The sequence below is a fragment of the Martes martes genome (genome assembly GCF_963455335.1).
Source record: "Martes martes genome assembly, chromosome: 7".
Lineage (NCBI taxonomy): Eukaryota > Metazoa > Chordata > Mammalia > Carnivora > Mustelidae > Martes > Martes martes.
This window is the reverse complement of record NC_137894.1, coordinates 24,970,808-24,985,975: the sequence shown is the minus strand read 5'-3', so window position 1 is coordinate 24,985,975 and position 15,168 is coordinate 24,970,808. Positions and strand designations below refer to the sequence as shown.

Below are 15,168 nucleotides of genomic sequence, written 5' to 3'. Positions count from 1 at the left end.
TGCAGGAGAATTCTATGAAATATTGAAGTTTACACAAAATTTTGCACAATCTTTTCCAGAAAAAAGAAGATAAGAGGGCACTTCCTAACTTATCTTATGAAATTAGTACTACCTGATACCAAAACCAAACAAAGATTGTCAAAAAAATTAAAAAAAGGAAACAGAAACCTGCAGACCAATGTTCCTCATAAATAGAGAGGCAAAAATCCTTAACAAAATATTGGCAAGTAAAATTCAGCAATATATAAAAAAAGGTTTTTAAAAAGAGTATTATCAAACATATAACGCTGTGAGGCTTATTCTAGGGATAGAAGACTGGTTCAATATTTGAAAATCACTCAACCTAATCCACCATATTAACTGGCCAAAAAAAATTTTAAAAAGTCACATGATCTCATCTATTAATGCCTAAAATGTATTTGGCAAAATTCAACATCTGTTCATGATTTAAAAAAAAAAAAAAAATGGGGGGGAGGATTCAAGATGGCGGAGAAGTAGCAGGCTGAGATGACATCGGGTAGCAGGAGATCAGCTAGACAGCTTATCCAACCATTGTGAACACCTACAAATCCAACGGGAAATCGAAGAGAAGAAGAGCAACAATTCTAGAAACAGAAAATCGATCACTTTCTAAAAGGTAGGACCTGTAGAGAAGTGAATCCAAAGCGACGGGAAGATAGACCCCGGGGGGAGGGGCCGGCACCCGGCAAGCGACGGAGCGACGGAGCACAAAATCGGGACTTTTAAAAGTCGGCTCCACTGGGAGACATCGCTCCAGAGGCTAAACCGGGGGGAAACCCAGGCGGGGTCAGCATAACCCCAGATCCCGCGGGGTCACAGAAGGACCGGGGGTGTCTGAGAGCTGCAGAGCTCGCAGGTATTAGAGCAGGGAAGCCGGCTACAGAGACAGAGCCGAGGAGTGAGCTCTAAGCCCGGGGTTACCTTGTGCCGGTCGCAGGCTGGGTGGCTCGGAGCACGGCCGGAGGCCACGGAGACGGAAGCGACCGGGCGCTTTTCTCCAGGTTCCAGCAATTGACTGCTTTCCTCAAGGTGCAACCGCAGGCCGGGGAGGCAGGGCGGTTGGGCGCTTTGCTCTGAGAGTGCACTGAGGAGCGGAACCCCAAGCTCTCGGCTCCTCCGGGCCGAGAGATTGGGAGGCCGCCATCTTCATTCCCGTCCTCCGGAACTCTACGGAAAGCGCTCAGGGAACAAAAGCTCCCGAAAGCAAACCGAGCGGATAACTTATCCCGGCCCCTGGCTAGGGCGGTGCAAGTCCGCCTGCGGCAAAGACACTTGAGAATCACTACAACAGGCCCCTCCCCCAGAAGATCAACAAGAAACCCATCCAAAACCAACTTCAGTCACCAAGAACAGCGGAATTCCACAGCAGGAGAAAGCAAATCCTACCTGGACAAAATGACAAGGCAGAAAAACTCACCTCAAAAAAAAGAACAAGAGGCAGTATCAAAGGCTGGAGAACTAATCAATACGGACATTGGTAACATGACAGATCTAGAGTTCAGAATGACAATTCTCAAGGTTCTAGCCGGGCTCGAAAGAGGCATAGAAGATATTAGGGAAACCCTCTCCGGAGAGAAGAAAGCCCTTTCTGGAGAAATAAAAGAACTAAAATCTAACCAAGTTGAAATCAAAAAAGCTATTAATGAGGTGCAATCAAAAATGGAAGCTCTCACTGCTAGGATAAATGAGGCAGAAGAAAGAATTAGTGACATAGAAGACCAAATGACAGAGAATAAAGAAGCTGAGCAAAAGAGAGACAAATAAATACTGGACCATGAGGAGAGAATTCGAGAGATAAGCGACACCATAAGACGACACAACATTAGAATAATTGGGATTCCAGGAGAAGAAGAAAGAGAGAGGGGAGCAGAAGGTATATTGGAGACAATTATTGGAGAGAATTTCCCTAATATGGCAAAGGGAACAAACATCAAAATCCAGGAGATGCTAAGAACGCCCCTCAAAATCAATAAAAATAGGTCCACACCTCGTCACCTGAGAGTAAAATTTACAAGTCTTAGCGACAAAGAGAAAATCCTGAAAGCAGCCCGGGAAAAGAAGTCTGTAACATATGAGGGTAAAAGCATTAGATTGGCAGCGGACCTATCCACAGAGACCTGGCAGGCCAGAAAGAACTGGCATGATATATTCAGAGCACTAAATGAGAAAAACATGCAGCCAAGTATACTATATCCGGCTAGGCAATCATTGAAAATCGAAGGAGAGATAAAGAGATTCCAGGACAAACAAAAGCTGAAAGAATTTGCAAACACCAAACCAGCTCTACAGGAAATATTGAAAGGGGTCCTCTAAGCAAAGAGAGACCTTAAAAGTAGTAGATCAGAAAGAAACAGAGACAGTAACAGTCACCTTACAGGCAATACAATGGCACTAAATTCATATCTCTCAATAGTTACCCTGAATGTTAATGGGCTCAATGCCCCAATCAAAAGACACAGGGTATCAGAATAGATAAAAAAACAAAACCCATCAATATACTGCCTACAAGAAACTCATTTTAGACCCGAAGACACCTCCAGATTTAAAGTGAGGGGGTGGAAAATAATGTACCATGCTAATGGACATCAGAAGAAAGCTGGGGTGGCAATCCTTATATCAGATCAATTAGATTTTAAGCCAAAGACTGTAATAAGAGATGAAGAAGGACACTATATCATACTCAAAGGGTCTGTCCAACAAGAAGACCTAACAATCTTAAATATCTATGCCCCTAACATGGGAGCAGCCAACTATATAAACCAATTAATAACAAAATCAAAGAAATACATCGACAGTCATACAATAATAGCAGGGGACTTTAACACTCCCCTCACTGAAATGGACAGATCATCTAAGCAAAAGATCAATAAGGAAATAAAGGCCTTAAATGACACACTGGACCAGACGGACATCACAGATATATTCAGAACATTCCATCCCAAAGCAACAGAATATACATTCTTCTCTAGTGCGCATGGAACATTCTCCAGAATAGACCACATCCTGGGTCATAAATCAGGTCTCAATCGGTACCAAAAGATTGAGATCATTCCCTTCATATTTTCAGACCACAATGCTCTGAAGCTAGAACTCAATCACAAGAGGAAATTTGGAAAGAACACAAATACAAGGAGACTAAACAGCATCCTTCTAAAAAATGAATGGGTCAACCAGGAAATTAAGGAAGAATTGAAAAAATTCATGGAAACAAATGATAATGAAAACACAATGGTTCAAAATTTGTGGGGCACAACAAAGGCAGTCCTGAGAGGAAAATATATAGCGGTGCAAGCCTTTCTCAAGAAACAAGAAAGGTCTCAAATACACAACCTAACCCTACAACTAAAGGAGCTGGAGAGAGAACAACAAAGAAAACTTAAACCCAGCAGGAGAAGAGAAATCATAAAGATCAGAGCAGAAATCAATGAAATAGAAACTAAAAAAACAATAGAACAAATCAACAAAACTAGGAGCTGGTTCTTTGAAAGAATTAATAAGATTGATAAACCCCTGGCCAGACTTATCAAAAAGAAAAGAGAAAGGACACAAATAAATAAAATCATGAATGAAAGAGGAGAGATCACAACCAACACCAAAGAAATACAAACAATTATAAGAACATACTACGATCAACTCTACGCCAACAAATTTGACAATATGGAAGAAATGGATACATTTCTAGAGACGTATAAACTACCACAACTGAACCAGGAAGAAATAGATAACCTGAACAGACCCATAACCAGTAAGGAGATTGAAACAGTCATCAAAAATCTCCAAACAAACAAAAGTCCAGGACCAGACGGCTTCCCAGGGGAATTCTACCAAACATTTAAAGAAGAATTAATTCCTATTCTCCTGAAACTGTTCCAAAAAATAGAAATGGAAGGAAAACTTCCAAACTCATTCTATGAGGCCAGCATCACCTTGATCCCAAAACCAGACAAGGATCCCACCAAAAAAGAGAATTACAGACCAATATCTTTGATGAACACAGATGCGAAAATTCTCACCAAAATACTGGCCAATAGGATCCAACGGTACATTAAAAGGATTATTCACCACGACCAAGTGGGATTTATTCCAGGGCTGCAAGGTTGGTTCAACATCCCCAAATCCATCAATGTGATACAATACATTAATAAAAGAAAGAGTAAGAACCATATGATACTCTCAATAGATGCTGAAAAAGCGTTTGACAAAGTGCAGCATCCCTTCCTGATTAAAACTCTTCAAAGTGTAGGGATAGAAGGCACATACCTCAATATTATCAAAGCCATCTATGAACAACCCACCGCAAATATCATTCTCAATGGAGAAAAACTGAAAGCTTTTCCGCTAAGGTCAGGAACACGGCAGGGATGTCCGTTATCACCACTGCTGTTCAACATAGTACTAGAAGTCCTAGCCTCAGCAATCAGACAACAAAAAGAAATTAAAGGCATCCAAATCGGCAAAGAAGAAGTCAAACTATCACTCTTTGCAGATGATATGATACTATATGTGGAAAACCCAAAAGGCTCCACTCCAAAACTGCTAGAACTTATACAGGAATTCAGTAAAGTGTCAGGATATAAAATCAATGCACAGAAATCAGTCGCATTTCTTAACACTAACAACAAGACAGAAGAAAGAGAAATTGAGGAGTCAGTCCCATTTACAATCGCACCCAAAACCATAAGATACCTAGGAATAAATCTAACCAAAGAGGAAAAGAATCTATACTCAGAAAACTATAAAGTACTCATGAAAGAAATTGACGAAGACACAAAGAAATGGAAAAATATTCCATGCTCCTGGATTGGAAGAACAAATATTGTGAAAATGTCTATTCTACCTAAAGCAATCTACACATTTAATGCAATCCCTATCAAAATCCCATCCATTTTTTTTAAAGAAATAGAACAGATAATCCTAAAATTTACATGGAAACAGAAAAGACCCCGAATAGCCAAAGGAATATTGAAAAAGAAAGCCAAAGTCAGTGGCATCACAATTCCAGACTTCAAGCTCTATTACAAAGCTGTCATCATCAAGACAGTATGGTACTGGCACAAAAACAGACATATAGACCAATGGAACAGAATAGAGAGCCCAGAAATAGACCCTCAACTCTATGGTCAACTAATCTTCGACAAAGCAGGAAAGAATATCCAATGGAAAAAAGACAGCCTCTTCAACAAATGGTGCTGGGAAAATTGGACAGCCACATGCAGAAAAATGAAATTGGACTATTTCCTTATACCACACACGAACATAGACTCAAAATGGATGAAGGACCTCAATGTGAGAAAGGAATCTGTCAAAATCCTTGAGGAGAATGCAGGCAGCAACCTCTTTGACCTCAATCGCAGCAACTTCTTCCTAGGAACATCGCCAAAGGCAACAGAAGCAAGGGCAAAAATGAACTATTGGGATTTCATCAAGATCAAAAGCTTTTGCACAGCAAAGGAAACAGTTAACAAAACCAAAAGACAACTGACAGAATGGGAGAAGATATTTGCAAACGACATATCAGATAAAGGGCTAGTATGCAAAATCTATAAAAAGCTTATCAAACTCAATACCCAAAGAACAAATAATCCAGTCAAGAAATGGGCAGAGGACATGAACAAACATTTCTGCAAAGAAGACATCCAGATGGCCAACAGACACATGAAAAAATATTCCACATCACTCGGCATCAGGGAAATACAAATCAAAACCACAATGAGATACCACCTCACACCAGTCAGAATGGCTAAAATTAAAAAGTCAAGAAATGACAGATGCTGGCAAGGATGCGGAGAGAGGGGAACCCTCCTACACTGCTGGTGGGAATGCAAGCTGGTGCAACCACTCTGGAAAACAGTGTGGAGGTTCCTCAAAAAACTGAAAATAGAACTACCCTACGACCTAGCAATTGCACTACTGGGTATATATCCTAAAGATACAAACGTGGTACTCCGAAGGGGCACGTGCACCCGAATGTTTATAGCAGCAATGTCCACAATAGCCAAACTGTGGAAAGAGCCTAGATGTCCATCAACAGATGAATGGATAAAGAAGATGTGGTATATATACACAATGGAATACTATGCAGCCATCAAAAGACATGAAATCTTGCCATTTGCGACGACGTGGATGGAACTAGAGGGTATCATGCTTAGCGAAATAAGTCAATCGGAGAAAGACAACTATCATATGATCTCTTTGATATGAGGAAGTGGAGATGCAAGGCGGGGGGGAATGGGGGGAGGTAGGAAAAGAAAAAATGAAAAGATGGGATTGGGAGGGAGACAAACCATAAAAGACTCAATCTCACGAAACAGACTGAGGGTTGCTGGGGGGAGGGGGGATGGGAGAGGGTGGTGGGGAAATGGACATTGGGGAGGGTATGTGCTATGATGAGTGCTGTGAAATGTGTAAACCTGGCGATTCACAGACCTGTACCCCTGGGGATAAAAATACATTATATGTTAATTAAAATTAAAAAATTTAAAAAAATGACTTTCAGAAAACCAGAAATAAAGGGAACTCCCTCAATTTGATAAAAAACATATACAAAAATACAGCTAACATTACACTTAATAGTGAAAGACTGAATGTCCTTCCTCTAAGATCTGGAGCAAAGCAAGTTGTCCAGTCACAGCAGTACTGTTCAGTGGTGACTGGAAGTTCCAGTCAGTGAAATAAAGCAATAACATAAAATAAAAGACAAACAAATTGGGAAGCAAGAAATAAAACTTCCCATATGACGTGATGGCATGTACAGAAAAATCCCAAGGAATGTATCAAAAAACAAACATACAAAACTTGCTTAAGCTAGTGAGTGAGTTTCAGCAAGTCAGAGAACACAAAATCAGGACACAAAAATTAACTGTACTTCTATATATCTAGCAATGAACATAGGTAAAAAGAAATTTTAAAATACAGTACCATTTATAATCACTCCAAAACCATGAAATACTTAGGTGTAAATCTAACAAAATATATTCAGAACTTGTATACTAAAAACTCTAAAATACTGGATGCAAGAAATTAAAGAAGATCTAAAATGGAAAGACATATCACATTTGTGGATTTGAATACTCAACATAGTGCAGATGGCATTTTTCCCAAACTGATAGAGTTTGGGAATAGAGATACTTAGCTAGAGAGACTTACCAGAAAAGATTTTCTAGATACAGACAAGATAATTCTAAAATTTGTATGGAAAATAAATGGCTTATAAGATTTAAAATAATTTTTAAAAAGAGGAATAAAGAGGTTGAATCAATCTACCCAATTCCAAGACTCATTATGTAACTATAGCAATCAAGAAAGTGGGTATTGACACAATGGTAGACACATAGATAAATAGAACAAAATAGAGGATCCAGAAATAGCCTATACTGGTTGATTTTTGGCAAATGTTATAAATGGAATTCAACAAAAGAAAGATAGACTTTTCAATAAATGGTGATAGAGGAACTGGATACCCATAGCCGGGGCGGGGGGAGAGGGGGGAATGACGTGGGGAACTCAGCTCTAAACCTCGCACACTGATTTTATATAAAGACAGATAATGAATTAAATGTAAAACATAAAATTATAAAACTTTCAGAAGAAAACAAAGCAGAAGATCTTCAGGAACTAGGGCTTCATGAAGAGTTCTTAGTCATTACTTCAAAAGCATGTTCCAAAAAATGTTTAAAAATCAATAAATTGAATTTCATCAATATTAAAAACTTTCCCTTGGTGAAAGATCTTGTTAAAAGAATGAAAAGACAAGCTACATACTGAGAGAAAAACATTTGCAAACTACATCTGGCAAAGGAATCTTACCTAGATTATATGAAGGACTCAGTAATTCAACAGAAAAAAAATAAACAAAACAAAATAATCCAGTTTTTAAAGGAAACTAATACAAAGAGATATTCCGATAAAGAGGATATATTGCTGGCAAATAAGCACATAAAAGAAGTTCAATATCATTAACCATCATCAGGAAAATGCAAATCAAACCAACAATGAAGCATCAACCTATTAGATTTATACCTGTTAGTGCAGGTAAAATTAAAAAAAAAAAATAGTGACAATTCTCATTGCTGGTGAAGACAGAGAACCCGGATCTCTCAAACATTACTGGTTTGAATAGAAAATGTTACAGACACTTTGGAAAAAAAGTTTAACAGTTTCTTTAAAAAAAGTAAACATTCATCATACAACCTAGTAATCATACTACTCCAGGGCATTCATCCTAGGGAATGAAATCGTATTTCCATGCATGAAGCTGAATACAAATGCACATAGTCATTTTATTTGTAATAAACAAAAACTGGAAGCAACAAAAATGTTTCTCAATAGGTGTTTCTTCCTGGCATGGAAGATTACTTAGCTATAAGAAAGAACTACTAGTAACACACACAACTTGAATGGATCTCCAAATCACGTTGCTGAGGGAAGAAAATCCTATCTCAAAAGGTCACATACTGAACAACTGCATGTATGTGGCATTCTAAAAATGACCAAAATACAGAAATAACAAATAGTGGCTGACAAGGGTTAGGAATTTTGGAGGAGGGAGGTGGGTGAGACTATGAAGAGGCAGCAGGAGGGGGATCTTTATGATGATGAAACAGTCCTGTAGTTTGATTGCCATGATCTTTCCACCAAATCCACACATGATAAAATGACATGAAACCATGCACACACCTTGCACCCATGCCAATTTCCTGGCTTTGCCGTCATACTACACTCATAAATTCTGTGACTCTGCACCATCTTTGCAACTTCCTGTGAATCTGTAATTATTCAAAACAAAAAACTTAAAAAATATATCATCACAGCATATTTCCTATTAGAATAACAAACATCAACACTCACTTCCAATATCCGGCCTCAGCTTTTTATCATATTCTCTTAGCAATTTGTTGAGAATAAGAGTCACATCAGTGTCTTGGGATTTTGGAGCCAAGACCCACTTTTGGTTTGATGATGAATCTTCATATTCATCCTCCTCCACCTTTCTGGACCTGTAATGATGGCATAAAGCATGAAGTATAAGTTGTAGCAGGGGCTCCAGGAAATGTCTTAAGCTTGGCTCACTCAAGCACCACTGACATAAGTAGACAGTCCCCAATACTCACAGCCCAATCAATGGATTACCTCTAAAATGAAAACAAAACACCGTTTAGAAAGAATCTAATAGGAGGAATGCCACTGCTCTTAACAGGTCATAATGTTTTCATTAAAAGTCACAAAATGATTCCTCGTCTATGGTAAGCTATAGGCAAAACGATAAGCAAATCAATGCTAGAAGATCAAACAGCAAGCAATCAGCAATGTTTGGTCCCACCTTGAGAACCTCTGAAGGTTCAGCCTTCTAGATGTTTGTCAAATCGTCACTTTATGATATTGTTTCCACCCCCTACTGCCAAGACCTCATTTTAGTTGAAGGTAAGAATTGCTTTTGCAGAATCACACTCACTGAAAATAGCTGAGTCTAACTTTTGTGCTTCTTAAGGAGACTGGAACCTTCATTCTAGATACATGGGGATATGATGAGGTGGTCTGCTTGGCCAGCACTCATGTGTGGTGGCAAGAAACAAAGATGATGTTTGGAGAATACCCTCTGATAATTTTACCTCTTACAACAGAAACTGATTCATTTTCTACAGAGCAGATTAATAAAGACATTAAAAATTAAAAAAAAAAAACCTTTCTAATATGTCTTAATCATTTGGCCTCTCAATAAATGGGCTGAAATGAATGCTTGAGCATATCTGAGCTTGTCTCGTGTAGCAGGACAGCCGCCTCTCCTGGGTGATACACACTGACAGGAGTACTTGAATGGAGAGGCCTCAAAATGACAAGCTAGTTTTCTCAGTGAGTGAGGCCAAATCAACAACACAACCATTTGGGCTTGAAAAAAGGAGAGTCTCCTTCTGCCTTAAAGCAGCATTTCCAGGTGGACTTTCATTTACAAAGGCAAGAAAAACTTGTAAAACAACAAACAACTTTGCTTGTTTCCTTATACTTTGTCAATATAAATGCCTTAATGACTTTTTTCTTCACCAAAGAGAACAAAATCTAGAATAGAAAATTGTATTGAGGTTTATTTGTCCTGACTTGGTATGAGCTCATTTCTGTTTAGCTTCCCACACAGGAGCCAAAATGTTAACATCATCCCAGGGCAGTTGTGCTCTGGGACACAAGTTTCTCTAAGTTAATTTCTGGATTTGCTTAAATTTTCCATAATGAACATGAAAGAAAGGAAGAGAAAAAACTTTCAAAAATTCATTTCCTCTACTTTGTTTAAACGCTCACAATCATATAAATAATACCATAATCACGCAATTACATATATAGTATAATAGTATACACGACTTTGCATAATATGTAAGTATATGTGCATGTCATGTATTATATACATTACAGTATTTTTTCTTTCTCTTTTTTAATTTTAATTTTTTTTCATGTTCCAAGATTCATTGTTTATGCACCACACCCAGTGCTCCATGCAATATGTGCCCTCAATTACCACCACCAGGATCACCCATCCCCCCCACCTCCCTCCCCTCCGTTTATGAGTGTTAACTAGCCTTAACCTAGACTAGGGCAGTGTCACCTAGTATGGTCCTTTTTTGAATATATACATATATATGAAATTTTGAAAATGAGTATATGGCATATGTCTGGCAGATTGAATTCATTTAAGTTTTTCCTAGGCTTATCTTAGACTATACTTCCATTTCTTGAATATTTTATTGGCTAGAAAGTTAAAACAAATTATCTGCAGAAACGAGAAAATGCTATGAGTTTTTATTTGCACTGAACATTCACCATCAATAGGAACTTACAAAATTTGGGACACAGTCAAGAAGTGATATGCTGCATTTCATTATTTGTAAAACTGAACTTATAGAAATAACACTACAGAATATAAAATGTCACTGTAGAATATTTTATCAGAAATATTGTCAGGGATATTAATTTTATCATCTTGGAAAAAAAGGAGTAGGTTGAAGCAGGTTCTACAGGACATGGTTAGCTGGAAGCAATCATTGCAATTCATTCTGAGGCAAAACCACTTGGAGGGACTACAGACAGAGAGACAGATCACTTTGGCAGAATCATACACAACATTCTCAAGACACGTTCCAACTCCACCACAGTGCCTTCCTCTCTCTCTCTTCTGTCTCTGCCTCTTTCTCTCTCTTCTCTTCCCCTCCCCTACATTTTGCTCTTATCCCTCTCCCTGTGTCCCCTCCCCCACCCCCAAAGACAGCTCACCAGCACAGGCCAGACTGTGCTCTCCATGCCCTGTTACTCCCTACTGCCCCAGTGGTCATATGTACACAGATTGAGCACACTAACTCTTCGTCCGTTCTCTGTATACACACAGCCTTCGTTTTTGAAAAAAAGACTTGGAGCTACTTCAAACGCAGGTATTATAATGAGCCTAATTCTCCCTCTAGTGGTGACGAGAGGGTTTTCCTGAAATTGCGTAAGCTTCTTCCCTAGAGGCCATGGCAGGTGAGAGTGGGAAAGAGGAAGGAAAAGCAGCAGGGTCCTCCCTCACCCCTGCAGGAGGTAAGCCAGCACCTGCAGCGCAGCGGCCGGGTTGGAGTACACAGTGGCAAAGTGTGGGCAGAGAGCCTCTTGTCCTCTTAGAGACCGACACTGAGTTTCTCCCAATCCTAGTCTGTCAGTTTGCTGCAGGACTTCAGGGAATGAAGGAGAAATCTCACAGTGCTACGTGTCAGACCACCAGCCCCACAGGAAAATCCTCCCTTGCATGAAAAACAAATCTTGTCTCAGACGACCCACTAGAATATGAATAAAACTAGAATGATCAGCTTTTCTAAATTCTAGGTGGGCTATATATAATCTTTATGAGTGTTCTGTTATCAGGAATGTTGGATCCTAAATACCATCACTGCAATTAGCTTTTCTTAAAAACAAATCAGCAATGTATTGTCATTGTCAAAGAATTGTTCAATCTTCAGATGTTATTTTCAGGTCTTACACCTTCTTTTCAACTAGAAGTACAGAGACAAAATCTGAAGTATTTTTAAACATTAAAAGGAACTCCTAAACCTCAGAAAGCAGTCAAGTGTCTGCAAGGAATCACCAAGGTCCAGGCATGATATAGTGTGTTGTAATGCATAATGAGCTTATCCATGGGTGTCAAGAATAGGGTGCTTTTCTCTCCAAGGAGTTACCAGGCCATCACCACAGAGCACAACTGTCAGAGCCTTTTCCAGGGACTCTGAACACCAGAAAGGCATTCCAGAGGGCAAACGAGAACCCTCTCAACATTAATAATAGTTTTGAAAGATGACACTGGACATCAGATTACTTTACATGTCTGTAAAACCCATTCAAAGAACAAAGACACTTACAAAGGAGAGGCATATATAGCAAATCAAGTAGTTTAAAATCTGGTTGTTGTTTTTTTTTTTTTTTTTTTTTTTGCAACAGATATGTAACCTCTATTATAAAGGCCAGGGAATGAACCGAGATACAGAACATACTAATATCATTACATCTGCTTTGGTGAAAAGGAAGGATGAAGAATCTCAAGAAATTGTTCATGTATTTGGGAAACCTTAGAAACCTTACTACTTCATGTTAAATACTAAGATATCTTCCTACTAAGCACACATACTAATGAGGACAATAGGCAGCTTTCCTTATAGCCTGTTAAGTAGCTATAAATCTAAACCATATGTAATTATCTGCATCTGAAATGCAGGTCACTTCGTCCAGCTGGCAGCCACAGAAAGGTCATGCAGATGCAACTTCAGATCAAGATGATGTATTTCAGACATCTACAGTATGCCTGGTGCTATCTGCTGGTCTTTCTGCCTCTAAACAGAGATACATCCAGGCAGAGTTGACTTCAGAAAGTGCACTTCCATAGGCTTCCCTAGCTCTGTTCTTAGACAGGAAGAAACTTGAGTTAAAAGGCCCAAGGAGTACTATGCCTGGTTGAGAGAGCTGCCTGTGTTTCACCAGCTGACATGGTCTCTGGCACACTGTCTGCCTTTCCCACTCTCACCTCTTAATAGGGGCAAGTGGAATGAAAGAGAGGACTGGAGTTTTCTTTCTCAGGGTCAAACACCCCTGTCAGAAGTGGAGAGTGAAAACGGGGGTCCCTTTATGGGTTCAAAGATTTGTTAATGCGCCTTCCTTCTTCACAAATACGAATGAAAATCCGAGACCTGACATTGCTTGCTGACACCTGCAGGGCTAACTGCCCATCAAAAGGCTCTCTAGCTCTCTGGCTTCCAGACTCAGGAAATGAACAAAGAATGTTTTGGGGAAAGGGGCATCCCAAAATTCTTGGGATGGGGGTGTTGGGGGTAATGGAGCTGTTCTGATTTCCAAAGTCTGCAGGCTATGGGCCAAAGAACTAGCCTGGGAGACAGAATTAAAGAAACCAAACCCAGAATATCCAGTTTTATTTACAGCAACAGGGTTTAACTCTTCTGGTTCCACTGCCCTTCCAACCTCATGAGCCAGGTTCATCCCTTCCAGGAGCTTCTCTAAGCTCCCATCAGTGGGTTGCTGTTTTAGGAGGCAGATTAAGGGTATTTGGGGTAAAATACTACCTTACAGTTACCAGGCAGAAGCCTTACTATCAATTTCAACGTGTTTGCCTTATTGGGTAAGTGTGTATATGTTCCTGGGTGCGAAAAGTGGCTCATCTAGAAGGGGTGCATGTGTACAGTGTGTGTTTGCAGGACCTGGCGGGGCGGGGCGGGGGGATCCTTTCTGAGAAGTAGGGTTCTTTCCCTTGCTCCAATCCTCTCCCACCTGCCCCCAGCCTGGATGCTCTTTGCCAGTGCGATCTAAACTAGGAAGCTAGGAAATCCTGACTTCTGGCTCCTGGGAAATTTCACAATGATGTGAATTATATAGAATGTCGGCCAGTGTGTGTGTGTGTGTGTGTGTGTGTGTGTGCCCCTGGAACACTTGTAGGAAGGGGGTAAATAAGAGGTAGACACCTTTGGTTCTTTATGGTAGTGGTTTTCAAAACCCCTTAAAACAACCAGATCCTAAAAGCTTCAGGAGAAGCCCCTTCATCTCAGAGTCCCACATTCGCAGTTGCAGGGGAGGCTGCGGCCACCCAGCCTGGAAGGGCCGATGGCCATGTACAGGGGGCAGTGGGACAGGTGAGGAGCTGGCCGACTTGCCCTCTTCTCCCGGTCTGGCCCAAGCCGGCTATGCCGCAACCCAGCCGACGGCGGGGCGCGCGGGGATTCCTTGCCGGCACACAGCGCCCCCCGCCGCCCTCCAGCCGGGCTCAGAGCCGCGGGGCTGCGGGGCCCGGCGCCACTTACCGCGCGTGCAAGCCCGAGAACAGGCAGAGGAAGAGCAGCAGCTTCGGGGCCATGGTGCGGTGGAGCTTGGGGAGCGACGTCCAGGGCCTCCAGCCGGGTGCGGCGTCCGCCGAGGCTCGGGCCTCGCCTCCTCCCGCTCTCCTCTCTCCCCGCCTCCCTGCCGCGGACTGCGGCGCCACACGGACTCCCGGCAGCCGCGGCCGGACAGGTGCGGGCTCCGGCTGCCCGCCGCGCCCCCGACGGCGGCGGGTCTGCGCGCGACTCCGCGGGGCGCACGCGGGACACCGGCCACCGCGGCGCGCCGCCCCCCGCCCGCGCTCGGGCGCCGGGTCCGCGCAGCCTGGTGGCTGGAGCTGGTGGGCGCGGGCCGTCCCTGGCCCTGCAGCCCCGCGGCCGGCCGAGGCACTGCCCCCTCCGCCGCGAGCTGAGCGCCAGTGCCCCGGCGGTGGGCTCTGCGCGCGGGGTGAGGCCGCCGCGCGCTCGGAGGTGGGGGCAGCGAGGCGGCCGTTCCTCTGGCAGCGCCGGCGAGGCGGTCCCGGCGGGGAGGAGTTTCCCCAATTACACGCCTGACAAAGCGCGCAGCGAAGAAAGCAAGGTTTGAATGGACTCGAGAGTTTGAGGCCGGGAAGGGGGCGGGGCTCAGCGGGGGAGGAGAGGTTTGGGGATCCCGCAGGCAGCCTTTGGAAGGATCCCAGGGACTGGCACCTCCTCCTTGAGAGCTAGCCCCCGAGCTGGGCAAAGTGCGTCCCTTCTGTCCTCTCAGCAGACGTGAAGGTTCTCCCGTGCTCCATGACCTCCTGTTGCCCGTGCTTCCCCGCGCATCTTCAGCTCGGTA

General features: G+C 42.2%; 1 protein-coding gene across 1 annotated transcript in view; it reads right to left on the bottom strand.

The window, feature by feature from the left end:
* GABRG3 (gamma-aminobutyric acid type A receptor subunit gamma3) overlaps positions 1-14,386 on the bottom strand; it is a gene marked incomplete at both ends in the record, with an annotated part of 605,484 nt that extends 591,098 nt beyond the window's left edge. Inside the window, 2 exons of the mRNA XM_080808621.1 lie at positions 8,869-9,017; positions 14,334-14,386. Coding sequence (XP_080664747.1) covers positions 8,869-9,017; positions 14,334-14,386 — 202 coding nt within the window. The remainder of the gene's footprint in view (positions 1-8,868; positions 9,018-14,333) is intronic.
* Between the last annotated feature and the right edge of the window lie 782 nt (positions 14,387-15,168).